Below are 20,654 nucleotides of genomic sequence, written 5' to 3'. Positions count from 1 at the left end.
TAATACCTTTTGATTTTCATTAAATTGGAGTGTGAACAGCATGAAAAGTATGTCTTTAGGATCTAAGATTCAGCTTTTGAAAGGGCATATTGGGGCAGGAAATAAGTTGTGGGATCTGTTTTGTGAAATTTGGATCAGGAGTTTGAATGACCTTTTCTAAATGATAGGATAATATACCCTGATTTACTCCAGATGGGTCAAGACCATAACGCATGAAGTACAAAACTGCTGTTTGGTCCATCAAGCTGTAGAAACTGCTCCACTATGTAAGTGGAATTCCTTCTCCGGGGAGCTGTAGCAAAGATTACACAACCATTTCTACAATGTAAGTTTATCATTAATCAACTGGAGGGACTGACAGCTGTAATAGTGAGCCAATCATATTAGTCACTGTACTGCGTACTTCAGGGGACTGGGGTTAGGAATGCACAACTGTTGGCTCACCCCACCCAAATTCAGAATGCTACTTTCAACAGGCTATTTTATTTTACAGCAGTGCATGGGAACTCCTGGATGGTGTTTGGGCACCTTGCATGTCAGGGCTTTAGTGTGTTCCGTATTCTTCTGAGTTGTACTGCCACTCGGGCATTGATTTGCACTCAGAACCACTTTGCATTGATGCACAGGTGGCAGGCAGTATAAACGCAGCTTCAAACTGTTGTGTGGACCCAGATAATAGTATGCAGATTGGGCTGTACTTAAGCACATCACTGATTATTTTTGCACTAAGGCCATGTCAGTGCTATTGGTTTGTCAGCCCCTTCATCTTTTAGAAGTTGAATGCAGATTTAATTTTGTGTACTTTTTTTCGAGCCGTTCCTATTTTATTTACAGAAGTGCAGGCAAGGCTGTTTTCCTGGAAGAGGAATCAGCCTGGGGTTCCTTACATGTCTGCTCGTGATTACAGGGTGGCATTGACATAGGTCAGGTGATCGGATGCCCTGCCAATCTCTCTTGGGCTGTGCTCGATCAGGCAATGCTCATGGTATGCAGGGGCCAAGGCAAAAATCTGAGGTTTTACTAACTGCTGCTTTACTGAGTCTGATTTCGGTGAATTGCTGTATGTACCTAGCTGAACCTGATTGATGTCTGACCTTGGCTGACTCATTTGGTGGGGGAGAAAGAGGTGCCAGATAGAAGTTACTGCTTCAAAATATTTATCCCTAATACTTTCAATAAGAACCTTTGTGGTTGGTGGGAAGGGAGTTTGAAATACGTCAACTTATGGAACATTTTTATTTGTGCTTGTCTGATTTTTGCAAAGCAACTTGAATAAAGTTTTGATGTATGGAATAAATACAATTCTATTAGGGAGAGCTGGTTAATATTGGTTCAGTAAGCAGAGGACAGATCTTTTTTTGTTGTAAAATGGCCATTGCCAATCATAGGTAACACTTAGCTTTTCTCTATAATGAATAGGTTTCTTTGTTACTTGCTCAAACTTGTGTGTTTTTAAGTAGCTCTGAAAGTGCACCAATCTTCTTAGTGCTGCCTACTGTAGTTCTAGAATCAAACCCGTAAACTTAAGAGTCCTAAAATCCAGCTTTAAATGGCCTGACATTTTGTGAGGAAAGGTCTTTAATTTTGTTTGTAAAAACTGTGCAAAATTAGATCTGGATAGATTAGTTTTGATTGTTGGAGGTGTTAATAATTCTGTACCTGAGCCAAAGGCTGATTTGCAGCAAATTTGAGAGATGGAGGATTGGGAAGGAACCTTTGCAGCTCTTGAAATCCCTCACTGGAGGGTGAGTGATGTAAAGTCTTGTAGCGTACAAGTTTTATTCTGTAATATGAGTGAATTATCCATGATAACCTACCTAGTGGTTAATATATGGTCAATGACCAAACTTTGCAGTGTTAATAGGATTTCTGTAAAGAGTGGGAGTGGGGGTGGTGAAATGTTTGTACCATATCCACCTGTACTGTGATAAACACCCAGCAGTACAAATATAGATTTTGGGTTGTGTCTGAGAAAGCATTTTAAACTATATAGTAATAGGCTGCAGTTCAGATGGTTACGATCTTGTCACATGTGGGGGTGAGAGCAATTTGATGTGATGAATTAAGGACATTGCACAAGGAGTAAATTGTTTAACATTAAAGTGTATTGGTTGAAGCTTTTTTTGTCTGATATTAATGTGCTAAATAAGCTTAATGACAAGAACTGCATTGTGCCTCCTTCCCCCACAAATGGGAGAGAATAACTGGACACCACGGGGTAAAGGAAAATGTGTTGCAGAAGTGAGGCACCTGCTTTCTGTTTGTGCCACGCAATGCCATTGAAATAATTTTTCAAATTGTAAATTTTTGTACCATATTTTTAAAAAGGATGCAGCTATTTCTACTGCACAGTGCATTGCCTCTTACATTTTGGTGTGAGATCACCAACCATTTACAAATTTGATGAGGGATGATAATCCGCACTTGGTGACTAACTAGTGACTGTCGTCCTTAGGGGTAAGGTAAGCGGGATCTCTTTAGATTTGAGGTGGCACTTCCTTTCCCTCATTTGTGTGCAACACTATCTGCAGACATGGGGTCAGTTTCCACATTTATGCTGATGGTGCCCAGCTCCCCTCTCAACCCTCCCACTGCCCCTTGCTGTCAAACTGCTTGTCTGACATCCAGTCTTGGCTGAGAGGCAATTTCCTCCAGCTAAATATTGGGAACACCAAAGCCAAGGCCTTTGGCCCATGCCGCAATCTCTATACCCTTGCAACTGAGTCCATCCCCTACCCCGGATACTGTCTCAGGCTGAAGCAGACTGTTTGCAAATAGGCATCCTATTTCATCCTGAGTGGAGCTTTTGTTCCCACATTCTCTCCATCAGAAAGACAGCATACTTCCACCTCCGTAGCATCTTTCATTTCTGCCCATCTAATGCTGAAACTGTCATCAATGCTTTTGTCACCTGCAGACTCGACTGTTCGAATGTTCCCCTTGCCGGCCTCTCATCCTCCACCCTTTGTAAATTCCAGCTCATCTAAAATTCTGCCACTGTATACAGCACTAAATCCCGTTCACCCATCACCCCTGTTCTTACAGACGATCATCAGCTCACGGTCCCCCAACACTTCAAATGTAAGATCCTGATCCTCATGCTTAAATCGTTCTTGACCTCATGTATCTCTTTACTCTCCAGCCCTACAAACCTCCCTCTCCGCCCCCCCCCCACCCCCAAACCACCAAAACTCTGTTCCTCTGAATCTGGCCTCTCTCTGCACCATCCCCCACCCCTTTGTTGGTGGCTGTGCCCAGGCCCCAATCTGGAATCTCCTCCCTAAACCTCCCCACCTCCCTCTCCTTTTTAAGACTCTCTTTAAAACTCACCTCTCTGGCCAAGCTATCCTTTGGCTTAGTATCCATTTTTCACTTATACCTCAATGAAGTGCCTTGGGGTGTTTTTCTGTGATAAAGGCACTACATATAACAACAATTTGCATTTATATAAGAGCTCCTGACTCAGATGATGATTATTAATGTGGGTAATTCTAATGGGAGACTTCCTCCCAAGTGTTTTGAAGTAAGTTTTCCACTGCTGTCTGTTGTGCAGTTGTATACAGCATGTGATAAGGTGTGCTCATTAATTTAATTTTTCTCGTTGAGAAGTATCAAATGCTCAGCATTTATGTGAATTGCAATATTAATGCGCACGCCACATTAACACTTTTTCTCTCAACAGTGGCAGTGAGCTCCAGGCTTTCTTTCACTTGCACGCAAGCCATTATAACTCACTTATATTTGTAGTAGTCATGGTTATTCTGAAAGAGCAGCTGTAACTGACGAGCTTTTCTAAGTCACCGCCCTCTGAGCCAAATGGTTGTGGATTTGATTGGGAGAGGAGTGAGTCTTGATGAGGATGTTTTCTTATGGCTAATTTAGTTTCTGAAGGTAGAGTCTGTGGGGTTTTTCTTGCTAGTCTTCTCCCTTCCTGAAGACATTGACTCTTTGTGTGGGGTGTGATTCCACAGAGACTGGTACCTTGCCCAGGTAGCTATTAATTATTCATATGTGAGACCATTGTGCGTGTGTTGGATTATTCAAACGCTGGGAGCATCACAGTTAAATTTGATACTACGCTAATCTAACGCACACTTTCAACAGGATTTGCTGGATAGTAATCATGAGCAGGAGTTTAAGACCTGGGAACAATTCTGATCATAACAGCAGCAAAAACACACTGAACCGAAAATTGAACCCTATTGATCCCAAACACTAAAAAAACACAACGCAGCCTTTGTTAACCAGAGTGGAATATATTTCTGTAATCCGTAGCAATTTTTTAAAACAGCATTGGGATTATACAGTTTTTTGGGCTGCAGGGGTCTGATGTCAACTGTAGTCTCTGGGGAAGAGGGAAGGTGAGTAAATGGAAGCCATCTCTCTCCTTTTCCACTCGCATGAACTACATGTTACATCTGTGTATGGTGCGCAGACCAAAAGGTTTGATCACTGGTCTATGCTGAGTTTGCTGATCTCAGATGATTCAGCAATTAGGAAGCTATAATTCACCTCCAGGTCACTGACATACTGAGAGAGAAATATTAGCCGCAACCCTGCTTTTTACTCCTAACAATACAGGTCAGGAGAAGTTGGATTTGGCTGTAATGCCCTCTGCCATTGAATAGTCTCCTGGCACTCACTGTCTGCACTCAGACATGAAGAATGGCCAGAGATGGGAAAGGAGGCTGTTATTACCCCTGCGAGAATCTTCACATTCAGGAGAGGAGGGATAATGCCTGTAGGTTTTATTCACTGTGTTCCCAGTGCGGCTGCTATTTTGTTTTAAAAGTGAAATGTGATTACAGGCATATAATCCTTTCTAGTTAACAAAGGTTGTATTGTGTACTTGGAATCAGTAGGATTCAATTTTCAGTTCAGGGTGTTTTTGCTGGGGAGAGCCTGATGTTTTATGATCGCAATTTTTCCCAAGTGTTGAACCCCTTGATTAAGTCTTGAGGCAGAAATTACACTATGAGTACCAAATCTATTGTCAATTATCATTGAATCATTCTTTTTACAAGTGCTGGTAACCACCTTCTTGTTTGGATATCTGATTCTCATCCTGACAGTGCACCTCTTTTCTATGGTTAATGCCTACTTTGATCACTACCTTCCTCCTGCCGGCAGAGCCGGAATTGCCCAATTCTCAGTCTTGGGAAGATAACCATTAATGTAATGGGTGCGCTTGATTTTCTAATGGAAAAAGCATTTCTGAATCTGCTACTTGCTGCATTTACATTATTTTCCTTCTAGTTTTTTCTGTTAAGGAGTTTGACCTTTTTTGACCTAGGTAGTTTGACCTTTTTGCAGATGACCCACGCTTGGCTTAAAGTGGCCAGGCTGTGGTCTCAGTACAACTGTCCCAAATAGAAGCTCATTCCCTTCATAGACTTGGATACTGTTGTTTAAAATGTTTGTTTTTCTTTCTGTCTCCCCTCCCTCTACTTTTTGGAGAACAGTGAAGGAGAGAACTGATCTGGTTAACCAACTTGACTTTGTTTCGAGCCCTAAAGTTTATTAACTTCCATCTCCCATTAAAACATTGCTTAAAGGTGTCTGCACTCTTGGGGACTATTGGCTTCCTGTGTAGTTGGTCCCTTGGCTTGCGGTCCTTAAGATTGTTACAAGGCTGATTAATTAGGATGAGTCCTTTTGTATTTGAGAGGCAAATCACTTTGCACACAAACCTTTTTTATTACTGTTTTTTAAGCTGGTTGTTTATTTTTAATATGTTTTGACAATATCTGCCAGTTTTAAAATAAATTTGATCAAAACTAATAAAATTGTACCAGCAATGATTTCAAGTTATTGCAGTGCAGCTGATCATCATGCAAGCAAAAAACCCTCCAATTAAGATTTCATGGATGCTGGTGGAACAATGTCATTAGTTGTTTAGACTGAAAACCATTTAACAGCTAAACAAATGCCTCATTAATTCTTTGCAGATAAGCATTGTTAATTGGTCTGGGAGTTCACTTTCTAAAAAGCTGTTCTAATCCTGGTACCAAAAACAACGTTGGTAAGTTTTAAAAAGTGCAATTGAGGCTCTGAGGACTGGGGAGAACAGGATTGCAAGTGTGTGCATGGTACTGATTATTGGTAGGCAGAGCACAGGTGACTGAGCCACTGTGTACCCAACATGTCCAACAGCAAGGCGTTAACCAACAAAGGGAAGAACAACGCAACCTCTAACCCTATTCCCAAGCAGGTATGGAGGGTGAAACCACACTGGGTTCGCTGAAATTGCTTAGATGTGTTGAGGAATGCTTTTGGGGTGGTCTTTTTGGACATGTTCATAGTTATGTTGTGTAGTCCAGGAATGTAGCAGTATTAATCCAAACCTTTCATTTTTTCAATATGTAGCCACTTTTGTCTAAGTGAAAAGATTTTTCTGATGAGCTTTCTAACTCCTTGTGGGTTACAATAATGTTGTTTTAGTCCCAGAAACCATTTTAATTTTAGTTTTAGACTGTTCTCTGGATCCTGAGTTTTCGTCATAGTATATTTATAGAGTTCAGAAGGAATTTAAACAGATATTTTGTTCCCAAATTTTAATTATTTTAGTCCTGGAAAATATTTTAGCCAGAACATTTACTTCTTGCTTTTGATATTTTTGTTAGTCTTTTCAGCATTTTCTTAAAATTTATATTTCAAAACATGTTAACTGCTTCAATTTCCACACAAGGCACAAGAAATGTGAACAATTAAAGCTGTGTTGAAATGATAACTGAGACTTTATCCACCTGTTTCAACATCTGTTCCAAAAGGTTGTGGACTATTATCTAGTGTTTTAGTCCAAGAAATAATTTTAGTCTAGTTAAAGCAAGGGGTAAATGGGGGCAGAACAGGGGGCAAATGCGAGGCAGTCTAAGATGAGTTTGGAGTGCATGTGTGTGAATGCACGGAGCGTGGTAAATAAGGTTGGTGATCTGCAGGCACAAGTCACCACATGGGACTATGAAATAGTGGCAATAACAGAGACCTGGCTCAAAGAAGGGGAGGATTGGGTACTTAATATTCCTGGCTACAAGGTATTCAGGAAAGATAGGGAAGGAAAGAAAGGGGTGGGTGGTTGGCAGTATTGATCAAAGAAACTATTATACTGGAAAGGGATGATGTAGTTGAGGGGTAAAAGTCAGTCTATTTGGTTAGAATTAAGGAACAATAGAGGAGCTATTACTCTACTGGGTGTATACTATAGGCCACCAAATAGTGGGAAGGAGATAGGGGAGCAAATTTGCAGGCAAATTACAGAAAGATGCAAGAACTATAGAGTAGTGATAATGGGGAGCTTCAATTATCCCAACATAGACTGGGATAGTAAGTGTTAAGGGCAAAGAGAGGGAGGAATTCCTGAAATATATACAGGCGAACGTTCTTGATCAGTGTGTTTCTAGCCCAATGAGGAAGGAAGCAGTGCTGAATCTAGTTCTGGGGAATGAAGTGGGGCAAGTGGAACATGTTTCAGTGAGGGAGCATTTGGGGAACAGTGATCATAATATCATTAGATTTAGAATAGTTATGGAAAAGGACAAGGAACAATCAAGCGTAAAAGTACTTAACTGGAGGAAGGAGGAGATTGCGGGGGCTCTAACACATATATTCAGAACGATTTCCACATCGTTCACCTGAGGAAGGAGGTAGCCTCCGAAAGCTTGTGAATTTAAAATAAAATTGCTGGACTATAACTTGGTGTTGTAAAATTGTTTACAATTGTCAACCCCAGTCCATCACCGGCATCGCCACATCATGACATATATTCAGAACCTCTCTGGCCACAGGGGATGTGCCAGAGGACTGGAGAACCGCTAATGTAGTACCATTATTCAAGAAGGGGAGTAAGGAAAAACCGGGGAACTACAGGCCAGTGAGCCTAACATCAGTGGTAGGAAAATTATTGGAAAAAATTCTGAAGGATAAAATTAGTCTCCACTTGGAGAGGCAAGGATTAATCAGGGATAGTCAGCATGGCTTTGTCAAGGGAAGATCATGTCTGACTAATTTGATTGAATTTTTTGAGGGGGTGACTAGGCGTGTGGATGAGGGTAACGCAGTGGATGTGGTATACATGGATTTCAGTAAGGCCTTCGATAAAGTCCCGCACAGGAGACTGGTCAAGAAGGTACGAGCCCATGGAGTCCAGGGTGCCTTGGCACTTTGGATACAAAACTGGCTTAGTGGCAGAAGGCAGAGGGTGATGGTCGAAGGTTGTTTTTGTGACTGGAAGCCTGTGGCCAGTGGGGTACCACAGGGATCTGTGCTGGGGCCCTTGATGTTTGTGGTCTACATTAACGACTTGGATATGAATGTAAAAGGTATGATCAGTAAGTTCGCTGATGATACAAAAATTGGTAGGGTGGTAAATAGCGAGGAGGATAGCCTCAGTCTGCAGGACGATATAGATGGTTTGGTCAGATGGGCGGAACAGTGGCAAATGGAATTTAACCCGGAGAAGTGCGAGGTGATGCACTTTGGAGGGACTAACAAGGCAAGGGAATACACAATGAATGGGAAGACCCTAGGCAAGACAGAGGGTCAGTGGGATCTTGGTGTGCAAGTTCACAGATCCCTGAAGGCGGCGGAACAGGTAGATAAGGTGGTAAAGAAGGCATATAGGATACTTGCCTTTATTAGCCGAGGCATAGAATATAAGAGCAAGGAGGTTATGATGGAGCTGTATAAAACACTGGTTAGGCCACAGCTGGAGTACTCTGTGCAGTTCTGGTCGCCGCACTACAGGAAGGATGTGATCGCTTTGGAGAGGGTGCAGAGGAGATTCACCAGGATGTTACCAGGGCTGGAGCGCTTCAGCTATGAAGAGAGACTGGGAAGATTGGGTTTGTTTTCCTTGGAGCAGAGGAGGCTGAGGGGGGACATGATTGAGGTGTACAAAATTATGAGGGGCATAGATAGGATGGATACTAAGGAGCTTTTTCCCTTCGTTGAGGGTTCTATAACAAGGGGGCATAGATTCAAGGTAAAAGGCGGGAGGTTTAGAGGGGATTTGAGAAAGAACTTTTTCACCCAGAGGGTGGTTGGAGTCTGGAACTCACTGCCTGAGAGGGTTGTGGAGGCAGGAACCCTCACAACATTCAAGAAGCATTTGGATGAGCACTTGAAATGCCATAGCATACAAGGCTACGGACCAAATGCTGGAATATGGGATTAGATTAGACTGGGCTTGATGGCCGGCGCGGACACGATGGGCCGAAGGACCTCTATCCGTGCTGTATAACTCTCTATGACTCTATGAAGGCTAATCTCTGAGTTAAAAAGGGATCTTGCCTTGGTGGATTGGAATCAAAAATTGGTAGGCAAAACAGTAATTGAACAATGGGAGGCCTTCAAGGAGGAGTTGGATCGGGTACAGAGTAGACATATTCCCACAAGGGGGAAAGGAAGGGCACCCAAAGCTAGAGCTCCCTGGAAGCCTAAAGATATAGAAATTAAAAAGAAACAGAAAAGGAAGCTTATGACAAATGTACGTTCATAATACAGAAAGTACAAAGGAGATCTAAAAAAAGAGAATAAGCAGGGCAAAGAGAGAGTATGAAAATAGATTAGCGGTTAACATAAAATGGAATCCAAAAGTCTTTTATAAACATATAAATCGTAAAAGGGTAGTCAAAGGAAGGGTGGGATGATTAGGGACAAAAAAGAGATCATCTTGTGGAGGCAGAGGGTATGGCTGAGGGACTAAATGAATACATCGCATTGGTTTTCACTAGAGAAGAGGATGCTGCCAATGTAGCAGTAAAGGAGGAGGTAGTAGCGATATTGGATAGGATAAAATTAAGAGGAGGTACTTAAAAGGTTGGCAATACTCAAAAGTAGAAAAGTCACCCGGTCCAGATGGGATACATCCTAGGCCACTGAGGGAAGTAAGGGTAGAAATTGCAGAGGCTCTGGCCACAATCTTCCAATCCTCCTTAGATATGGGCTTGGTGCCAGAGGACTGGAGGATTGCAAATGTTACACTCCTGTTCAAAAAAGGGAGAGGGATAAACCCAGCAATTACAGGCCAGTCAGCCTAACATCAGTGGTGGGGAAACTCTTAGAGACAGTAATCCAGGACAAAATTAATTGGCACTTGGAAAAGTGTAGGCTAATAAATGAAAATCAGAACAGATCTGCTAAAGGAAAATCTTGTTTGACTAACTTGATTGAGTTCTTTGATGAAGTAATGGAGAGGGTTGATGAGGGTAGTGTGGTTGATGGAAATGGACTTTCAAAAGGCATTTGATAAAGTACCACATAATAGACGTAAGCAAACTTAAAGCCCATGGGATTAAAGGGACAGAAAGCAGAGTGTAGTGGTCGGTTGTTTTTCAGACTGGAGGGGTGTCTACAGTGGTCTTCCCTAGGGTTTGGTATCCGGACCAATGCTCTTTTTTATATATGTTAATGTCCTCGACTTGAGTATACAGGGTATACTCTCAAAGTTTGCAGATGACACGAAACTCAGAAATCTGGTAAACAATGTGGAAGATAGTAACAGACCTAAGGAGGACGTCGAGAGACTGGTCAACTGGGCAGACACATGGCAGATGAAATTTAATGCTGAGAAGTGTGAAGCGATACATTTTGGTAGGAAGAATGAGAAAAGCCACTATAAACTAAATAGTACAATTTTATAAAACACTGGTTAAGCCTCAACTGGCATATTGTGTTCAAGTCTGGGCACCATACTTTAGGAAGGATGTCAAGGCCTCAGAGGGTGCAGAAGAGATGTACTAGAATGGTACCAGGGATGAGTTACTTCAGTTATGTGGAGAGACTGGAGAAGCTGGGGTTGTTCTCTTTAGAACAGAGAAGGTTAAGGGGAGATTTGATGGGTATTCAAAATCATGAACGGTTTGACAGAATAAATAAGGATGAACTGTTTCCAGAGGACACAGATTTAAGGTGATTGGCAAAAGAGCCAGAGGCGACATGAGGAAACATTTTTTACACAGCAAGTTGTAATGATCTGGAATGCACTGCCTGAAAAGGTGGTGCAAGCAGATTCAAAAGTAACTTTCAGAAGGGAATTGGATAAATACTTGAAGGGAAGAAATTTACAGGGCTATGGGGAAAGAGCTGGGGAATGAGACTAATTGGATAACTACCAAAGAGCCGGCACAGGCATGATGGGCCAAATGGCCTCCTCCTATGTTGTACTTACTATGAAGCTGGGGTTGTTCTCCTTAGAGCAGAGAAGGTTAAGAGGAGATTTGATAGAGGTGTTTAAAATCATGAACGGTTTTGATAGAGTAAATAAGGAGAAACTGTTTCCGGTGGCAGAAGGATCAGTAACCAGAGGACACAGATTTAAGGTGATTGGCAAAAGAACCAGAGGCAATGTGAGGATGCAGTTTTTTTTATGCAGCGAGTTGTGATGATCTGGAATGCACTGCCTGAAAGGGTGGTGCAAACAGATTCAAAAGTAACTTTCAAAAGGGAATTGGATAAATACTTGAAGGGAAAGAAATTACAGGGCAATGGGGAAAGAGTAGGGGACTGGGACCAATTGGATAACTCTACCAAAGAGCGGGCACAGGCACAGTGGCCGCATGGCCTCCTTGTGCTGTATCTTGCAATGATGCTGTAAGTTACAGTTCTCTATCCTGGAGCTCTTTTCAGTTTTATTCTATTTTTAATTTTGATGAGAATTTAATTCTAATTTTAGTTTCAGTCAACAACATATCTTCCTCACTTAGTTGACTAAAACAACGTTGGTTTACAATTATCTTAACACAAACCAGGAGCAGCAGCTGATTGTGTTGTGTTTTGCTGTGTCCCTGTACCAGGCAGAACATCGGCCCATATCCATGTCACTGTACCAGGCTGGAGTCTCCCCTCAATATCCACATGTCTGTTTTTGTTTTGGCCACAGGGGCTTGGGCAGACCAATTTATTAACTTTTATTCCTCAATATTTCTTTTGCAAGCTTTCCTAGTTTAATATCGCCTTTTCCTCACTTGGTCAGCTTATTTATGTGGTTTAACGTCTCAGTTGAAGAATGATGCCTCTGACAATGCAGCACCCCATCAGTACTGCACTAGAATGTCAGCCAATTATGTGCTGAAGTTGTGGAGTGGGTCTTGAACCTATAGCTTTCTGATTTGGGTGTGAGCCAAGGTGACACTCATAGCAGAGTTAGCTTGTTACTTTTTGTGTTGATGTGCACCTGAAACCGATTCACGTCAACGCAAGTGAGGCAGTGTCATTACTACACAAGGCACAATGGCACATTTAGGACTTGGTTTTCCTGCCTTTGTGATGTGATGGGTTTTTTTTGGTGTATTGTGTAGATTCATTTAAATCAGGATTAATATGCTGTGTTATTTCTGTACGCTGGAAATATTGTACAACAGTGAAATTATGCATTTTAATAGTAAACGTGCACTTCACACACAAGCTTGGTTGGAGATAGATTGTGAGAAGCCTGCACAAGCAGCTTTCTACATGTGGGAGCACAGTGTTGTGAGCATGTATTGGTGTTGATATCACCACTCCATTGGTCCAGGCCAGCTCCTTCATTGGTTTTCTGTGAAATATGCTGTTAACTTTGAACCCTGTGAATAACCGAGTTCTGCTTGTAATTTGATGTATATTTGAATGTGGTTGCATCTGTTGTGTAATCTTTTGGCCCCTCTATTGAGTCCCTGTAATAGCAGATACAGTTACCAGCGATCAAATGTAGCAGTGACCAACGTCCAACCGTGGACTGTTGACTCCAGGACTGTTGCTGTGTACTATCTGATTGCTGGCCTGATATCGAGTCTGAATAAGACTCTAAATCCTAGGGTGCAATGTTGACAAAATTGAAGCTATCTGTTTGAATCTCGTCATTACTCTGGTGCCAAGTCCATCAACCTTATTGCCTGCCCACTCGTGCTGAGCTTGTTGATATGCAGCCTTGTTGCACTGTTTAACCCTGAGCTGTCCCATTGTTACAGTAGTTTAGTTGCAATTCCCAAACATTACTCACTTGCCCTCCTTTCTTACTTATTCTTGCCACTACTGAAACACTCGTCCGCATCATCACCTCAAGGATTGATTTCTGTAATTCTTCCATAAGATAAGAACATAAGAAATAGGAGCAGGAGTAGGCCATACAGCCCCTAAGAGCCTGCTCCTCCATTCAGTCAGATCATGGCTAATCTTCAACCTCAACTCCATTTTTCTGCCCAATTCCCAAATCTCTCGAGTCCCCCAGAGTCCAAAAACCTATCTATAAATCCCTCTCTGGCCTCCCCTTGTCTGCTTTTCACAAATTCTGGATCATCCAGGGCTCTGCTCCCCAAGTCCTCTTCCTCACAAAGCTCCCCCCCCCCCCTCCCCCCAACCTCTGCCTATCCTCACAAAGCTCCACTGACTCACCAAATTAGCTTCAAGATTGTTCTCCTTGTTTTCAGACCTCTCCATGGCCTTACCTCACCATATACGGGAAATCAGTTTTTCAGCTGTACATCACAACTTGCACCCTTTGTTCCTCTGGCTGCAGATTATTGATCATCTCCTGTGCTCCAGCACACTCCAGAAGCACTTTGCCTGCCTTCTAAATTCATAATTTCCTACTTGGCGTTTGCCTCTCCTCCTTGCAATGTGCTCTTCAAACATTCTTTTATGCAAGGAGCATTACATAAATGTAATTTGTCACTAAACTGTTTTTCCACTCATTAGGATCTGTTCACCACAGGGTCATAGTTCAGCAACAACAGATGATTGGAAACTGGCTGCTGAATTGTCTCTGGGGGTGGGGGGTTGGTTGTATTATTTCACTGACTAATGCAACTTTTTATATCTGAACAGTAATTGCGATGCATTTGGTACAGAACAGTTTATTAATACACTACCATTCCTTGATGCAAAAGGTGGAATCTCTGATTTTTTTTCTTCCCCATCCTTCCTTTTTGTCATCTAGGCATTTTGAGGGGAGTGGGGGAGAGAGAGGAGCATGACTGTACGTATTACCCAAGGCTGGGGTTTAAAAGAGGAGACCTGTGCAATGACTTAAATCTGAAATGATTGCAGTTTTCAGTATTTGTACTGATACTCAGGGAGGTCAGTAATCCTGTAAACGTATCTTTGTTTTAACCTGGCAACATGTCATGGATTCCTCGTGATTGATCGCCATCACTGATGACTTCGGGATTTCTTTTTGGTTTATTCGCTGATTAAGGAGAACAGAAAAATTGTTCCTGCAGCTCTACCAATGCAGCTGTGTAACCAGTGGGTAGGTATGAAAGAGCAGGAGGGGATCACTGTCCTGATAATTAAAAGAAAAAATTATCTTGCCCTCTCTTGTGACAGAATGGCCTCCACTCATCACCTTCCCGCCTGATGGTAACAGCAATGTTGTGAACTTACCATGCTGGGGAAGTGCTAGCCAGATCCCACGTCCACCCGCCATATGGCACAGTGCATTGGTTGAGCCAATACACTGTGCTATCATGCTGCCCATTTAAGTTGTTTATTAACACCGGTAAACATGCTGATCCCAGATTCTTGAAACCAATCTACAGTAAATACCCTTTCCATTTTTCTTATGAATAGCAGATCCAGTTTGCTGACCAGAAGCAAGAGTTCAACAAACGTCCAACAAAAATAGGTCGTCGCTCGCTTTCTCGATCAATCTCCCAATCCTCAACGGACAGCTACAGCTCAGGTAGGCGCTTCCAGGGCTTCAGTAAGACGTCCTATATATATGCACATGAAAACACAAGAATTTTTAGGACAGGAAAAGGCCATTAATCGCAATAAGCTCGTCCCCTCTTCATGGATCAACACCACCCACCAGCTTCTCACAAATCCCCAACTTCAGTTCCCCAAATCCCATTTCTCATGCCCAAAGTTATCGTCATTGCTCGCTGTATCCACTCAGGCAATAATCACCGTCCTGTAACTCAGTAACTAGAACTGCACGCAGTACTCCAAATGGGGTTTCCCATACCTTGTACAGCAACAGTGCAAACTCATTGATTGGTACTACCTGCCTCTGCTGAGGCAGGAAAGGTGATGTAGCATTTACTCCCCTGTATTTAAAAGACATAAAAACATACACAAAAATTTGCGCATGGATTTCATTTGGGAAATTGAATTATTTCTGTATAAAATTTAAATTTTTGTTGCGATTGAATCAATAGACTTAGTGGCAGCAATGCAAAGACTTACAAGCTGGTTGTTCTAACCTGCAGATAGTAGAATACTGATCCCAGCATAACTGTGGCAAAGTAGTTGTGTGTTTGATTCAAAATTGAACTGAGTTTGTTGTGTGGTTTTCAGATGGTGAAAGTATAGTAGTGGCATAGCATGTGGGTATCAGTGCATGGTGCTGTGCAGGTTCAGTTGCCTCACCCATTTCTTTTGAGTTTATGATCTCAGCTCCTTTGTTGAGGGGAGATGCTGAATGGAGGTCAAGGGCCTCCTTATAGAGGGGGCGGGAGGAGGGAAAATCGGAGGCCGAGTCATTTCTGGGCCGCTCCTGCACACCTTTTAGCAGCTGGCCTAAAGCAGCATTGCTGGAGACCTAATGGTGAACTGTCTGTTCCCTCAGTAATCAGTGTGTTGTCCAGGGGCATGGGTAGAAAATAGGTCGATCTCACACCTTCCCAAAAATACAGGGACAGTGCCAACATAAATGCACAAGGTACCGGACATTAGCAGAATCCAGTTTATTCTGTAGTACCAGTCGACAGCAAGGCACAAGTTGAAATTGGTTTGAGTTGATAGGGTGGGGTGTTCACAGGAAACACCAGTGCTCATTGATATAATTTTGTTCTAAAGTCGCCATAAGAAAGGGATGTCATACCATCCCAGGTAGCTTCAATTGGAACCTAGACAAGTCTCTAGGTGCACGAATAAGGACCTGCAGAGATAAATGGAGAGGATAGGGAGTCAAAGATCAACTGGGTTGAGTCCCCCTTCAACCTGATTCCACTTTTATCTTGGATGGGTGTCAGATATTTGATTTTTCTTTACAATTATCTAATGTTGAACAGATCAGCCTGTTCCATCTCTCCCAGCCCTCATTCAAACTTTTTTTATTGCCCTCCCAAGCATTTCTCTCTCCACCTTTTTAAAAAATCTTCTGAAAATCCATCTTTTTGGCAAACTTTTGGTCACACTCTATGGCTAGGCATCCATTCCCTGATTTCCATTGGTGAAGCACCTTGGGAACCTTTTTACATTACAGGTGCTTTACAAATGTTGTTGAAGTATAGACCTACCATAGGCCTGGGAAGAGTGTTTATGCAACTTCTAAATACCACAGTTACTTGCTGTTTTCACCCAGCGCAGTTTCAGGTCTTGGGACTGCTGCAGATACAGTGTACCTATACAGAGTGGCTTCAGGTTGAAGTAAATCACTCCCAGTATTGTTTTGATTTTTTTTCTAATTACCACGACTTTGGCCTTTTTCATTATATCCCCTGAATGAAACATTCCATTTATTATAAATGCAAGAATCTGAAAAATGTTCAGCACTGTGTGTTGCCTGTGCAAAGGATTAAATTAAATAGATCAGTGCTGTGTATTAATGCTGTACTGTTGAGAGGAAATTCTAGGTATAACTACCCCCTGCCTACATACTGTTAACAGCTTTATTCTCGAGATTTTAAGGATTTATCGCACTGCAATTATTACTGCGGAATCTGACCGCAGCCTTTCACTGAACTGCATTAACCTCCAAGTGAACGCTTGCTGCTTGCTTCAAATCTGCCTGCATCTCACCATTGTTCTGTAGCGATGGAATTAGCCACTAACCAGCTTCTTTTTTTTCTTCCTCTCCAGAACTGATGGGTATGTCTAATCAAAATAATGGTAAGCAGATGGTAGAAATAGTTTGGAAAAAAATGAAGCTGTTCGTAGAGACAGGTACGAGAAAGCGATCACTTGTCCCAGCGTAAACTCACCTGCGACAAATGCATCTCATCTCAAAATGGACAGACAGAGGAAGCCATTTTGCAGCTGGGAAGATAAACCACCTTGAGATAGTGCCCTGTTACAGTGAACTTAATTTTGTGTTCCTTTTTGGGACAGGGAGGATTGCTATGAATAAAACTGGAAATTACTGACAGCAACATTAGGGGACAAGTGCTAAACACGTCCAGGTGACATTGCTTTGTTTTTTTAGTGGAGGCGTTAATCTATTTTAAACAAACAGGCTAAATGAGATAAAATATCAGGGCAAGGACTGTCCTACAGATGCATTAAGTGTTTGTCCATTAATATCATCAACAAGAATTTCTAGATCTATATTTTTTGGGGTATTTCCCTTTTCAGTTTTCTCCCCATCTCTCCTGAAGATGCTGGTCTATAGTTCAGTGGGCACCAGCAGCCTTTCAGTGTCTCATCTAAGTGGCCATTTGTCATGTGTGAGCTTAGACTGTGAGTGTTGGCAAGCTATTTAACCTGGAGAGAGAGGAGCTTCACAGCCAAATCTGGTGCTGTTACTATCGACACATTTTCGCTGGATAGTGATCACACTTGAGAATTCCTCAATCCTCCTCTTCTCCCCTACCCAAAAGCTCAAAGGCACTACCAATTGTAGGGCTTCTACCACAGCATGACTGAAATCAGTTAAGTCAGCACAAAGCAGGGGTCAAACCCTGTTGCTTCCTGGTTTGTATAGGTCACTACCACACTAAAACATACCTTTTTATTAACTTTATGGGGTGGGGGAGGGTATGAAATTCTATGTTAAGTACTATGAATGTTAGCTACTTTACATGGAGTGTTGTATTCAACAGGGTAAAAGTGCAGCAAGCCTTAGTTTATGTCTACTCATCACTGGTGTCAACAGGGCAGGTCTTGGAGACAGTTATGGGAAGCTCTTAGTGCTAATTATCTTGTCCCCATGAAGGCAAAGGAAGCAACCTTTTACTTAAATTATTCCAACTTCTGTCCCCTTTTGGCATTTTAAAATTGTGCTTTATTTTTTCCATACAGCCTTGCTGTGGCACATTCCTGATGGCTGCTTGTTTTTCAAAGTAAACCCTTTGAAGATTGCAGTTCAAGCAATCTCTTTGTGTAGTACGTGGAAGGTTGAATTTGCTGAGAAGGTCACTTCAAGGAAAAAACAACATTTATTTTTAAAAAGATGATTGCCTTGAGTAAAGTGGCCTGTTTATGTTGTAAGAAAGTATTTAAATGTTTAATTATCTCAAGTAGCACTTTACAAGACAAAAAACTGTCGTGACCATTAAATTGTTAGACTGCATGGATCAGGAGTATAATTTGCCCAGATACAATGCCATCAGAGATAATTGAGAAGGGATATCATTGCTTATGTGTATAATTATATACATAATACAGTGTAAGGCCCTTGAAACCAAGCCAACTCACTCCTTAAAGAAGCTTTTTTACTTTCATTTTACCTATACTTCTGATCTCTGAAGTTAATGCTGAGGTAGTCAGACAAGAAGTATGTTTATTTAGGTGAAGGATGACAACATTGTACAATAAGCTATATTTTTATAATGTGCAGTAATCTCTCCTTTGCCTTATTACATAATATCAATTCGAATAATTTACAGATCTAACCTCAAGTTTGAGACCTTCTAGTCCCTCTTTCTCCCACCCATCCTTTGATTAATTTGATTCCCAGTTGTGTATAGGAGGTCGAATGGCACCACAAACTGTATGTATTAATCTTACAATGCAAGGACAACGGAAACATCTACATCTGTGGCTGCTATCCTGTATTTGAAAGCACATTCTTTGAACTTATCTAAAGTAATTATTTACTTACAAGTGCTCACGTACCTTAACCAGGTTCTTGTGACCTTTAAAAAGGATTAAAAGACGACCTTCTGTTGCAGATTGGAGAGGGCTGTAACAACCCACACTGAGAAAGCAAGCTCTGAAGTAGTGGGATGAGCAGAGAACATACTAATAATGTTAGTTGTAACCTGGCAAGTTACTTTGTTTTTAAGCTTGGGTAAAACAGGGCAGTGACTCTCAGACTGGTCAGCTTGGGGTTTGCCAGCCTTGGGGACCTGACCAGGTCCTGATGAAATGTTTTGTAAGGTATGACAGCAGTGCTCTTAAATCTCCTCGAGTTTTACTATGCACACTTCATTATAAGGGATGCCAGTGGTGATGAATGGAATTTCATCCCCACTTTGCACCCAGTGTTGGAATTGATGATTCCCAAGTTGGGTATAGTACAGATAATGTTCCTTAACTTTAACTTCAGAACAGCATCATCCACTATACCATTGTGCATTTTCCATTCCCTCATCCCTTCTGCCCAGTTTGATACAGTAGTAGGGGAGGCTGCGGGTAGGGTGTCCGTTCTCTTTCACCTGCCTCTCCCAGTGGACTGAGGAGGCATATGTTTGGGTTGAAATATTAAAACCAGAAGCTGTTATAGGAACAAAAAGACTCCCCCGTCCTGGCTTCTATATTTTTCACTGATGTTCTTTTTACCACCACCCTCCCCAACACCAAAACATAGCAATTACCATTTTTTTTTTGGTTTTGGCTTGAACATTGTCCAAATGTTACTTTCCATTGCTGGTTCAGTGCTTAATGGCACCATGTAGTGTAGAGCCACACAGGCCAGGGTGCCCCTGAATTTGATAATCAGTCTTTGCTCTGTAGGTTGATATCAGGGAGCTGGTTGGACTACAGTATTACATTTGGCCTTAATGCCCCAGACCTAGGGAGGGAGGGAGAGAGATATAAGGCATAATTTTCCGACTTTTGTTCTGGCAGAGTTTTGCCCACCAGGAGTGTATATCAGGAACTTGGAGGTGCTCTGGGCGTGATTTTCCAACCATTTAAATTGAGGCTTGGAAATTTGTGTAGATTGGGGCTAAATATATGCTCCAGGTAGGCGCTATGCAGGCTTCCTTGTCCCTTTGTCTTCATTGTATTAAAATCGCGATTCATTGCACTACCCCCTGCTGTAATTTATCTTTCCCCCCCCCACCCCCAGACCTCAAAAGTTGTGGAACTCATTAATTTCCTCACTTTTTTTCTACTACAATCTTCAAGCTTTTAAAATCCAAGCTTGGTGATTGTCTGCACATCAGTGGGCCTTGACTCTTAACCAAAGTTTGTTGATGCAATAACCTTTCAGGCTTGTTGTTATATTATTCCTCAGGGTTGGAAGGATCCAGAGGGCTTAGGCTCGAATCTACACAAGTTCTGAAAAGCTAAGAAAATTGATCCACTGTTTACAAATCATTCCCTGGCATTTAAGTATGAAATGTGTTGACTCTTTGTTTAATACCACTGTTGGATAGACTTGACAACCTGCAGAAGCTTTGCTGTCTCCTCCCCTCCCCTTTCTTCCTCCCCCTATCCCAAACAGGGTGTTGATCCCCACTTTGTCTCTTGTTAGTAATCTGTGACCCCAGTGGTTCATGCCTTGGATTTGCATGATCTGGGTTTATATCTTGGCCATGGTGTGATGAGCAGGTGATCTGTTGGAGACCAGGCAGGAAACTCAGCGACTGTGACCCTGCCTTGATTATATGTTCACAAAAGATTCTTTGTGATTACCACATGACACCACAAATGCAAATCTTGTCAAAAAGTGTTTTAATGTGAACGATGTACAGCCATTCCACTATTCTTTCCTCCCTGTCTTAAAGATGGTGTCTTTTTACAAAAAAAAATTCTTGTTTACTTTATTTTCTGTTCAGCCTATCTTTGAA

At 42.0% G+C, this 20,654-nt stretch overlaps 1 protein-coding gene across 7 annotated transcripts in view; it reads left to right on the top strand.

Annotated features, from left to right (window-relative positions):
- Positions 1-20,654, top strand: part of LOC137341748 (putative adenosylhomocysteinase 3) — an 82,574-nt gene that overhangs the window by 30,612 nt on the left and 31,308 nt on the right. For 4 of the 7 annotated variants that reach the window (XM_068005208.1, XM_068005204.1, XM_068005209.1 and 1 more), the window contains exon 2: positions 14,545-14,656. The exons of 1 other annotated variant lie outside the window; for it this stretch is intronic. In XM_068005208.1, coding sequence (XP_067861309.1) covers positions 14,545-14,656 — 112 coding nt within the window. The remainder of the gene's footprint in view (positions 1-14,544; positions 14,657-20,654) is intronic. 2 more of the 7 variants (XM_068005205.1, XM_068005207.1) reach the window with 1 other exon arrangement.

The sequence above is a fragment of the Heptranchias perlo genome, chromosome 24 (assembly GCF_035084215.1).
Source record: "Heptranchias perlo isolate sHepPer1 chromosome 24, sHepPer1.hap1, whole genome shotgun sequence".
In the NCBI taxonomy this organism is placed as follows: Eukaryota; Metazoa; Chordata; class Chondrichthyes; order Hexanchiformes; family Hexanchidae; genus Heptranchias; species Heptranchias perlo.
This window is presented reverse-complemented; position numbering and strand designations above follow the sequence as displayed.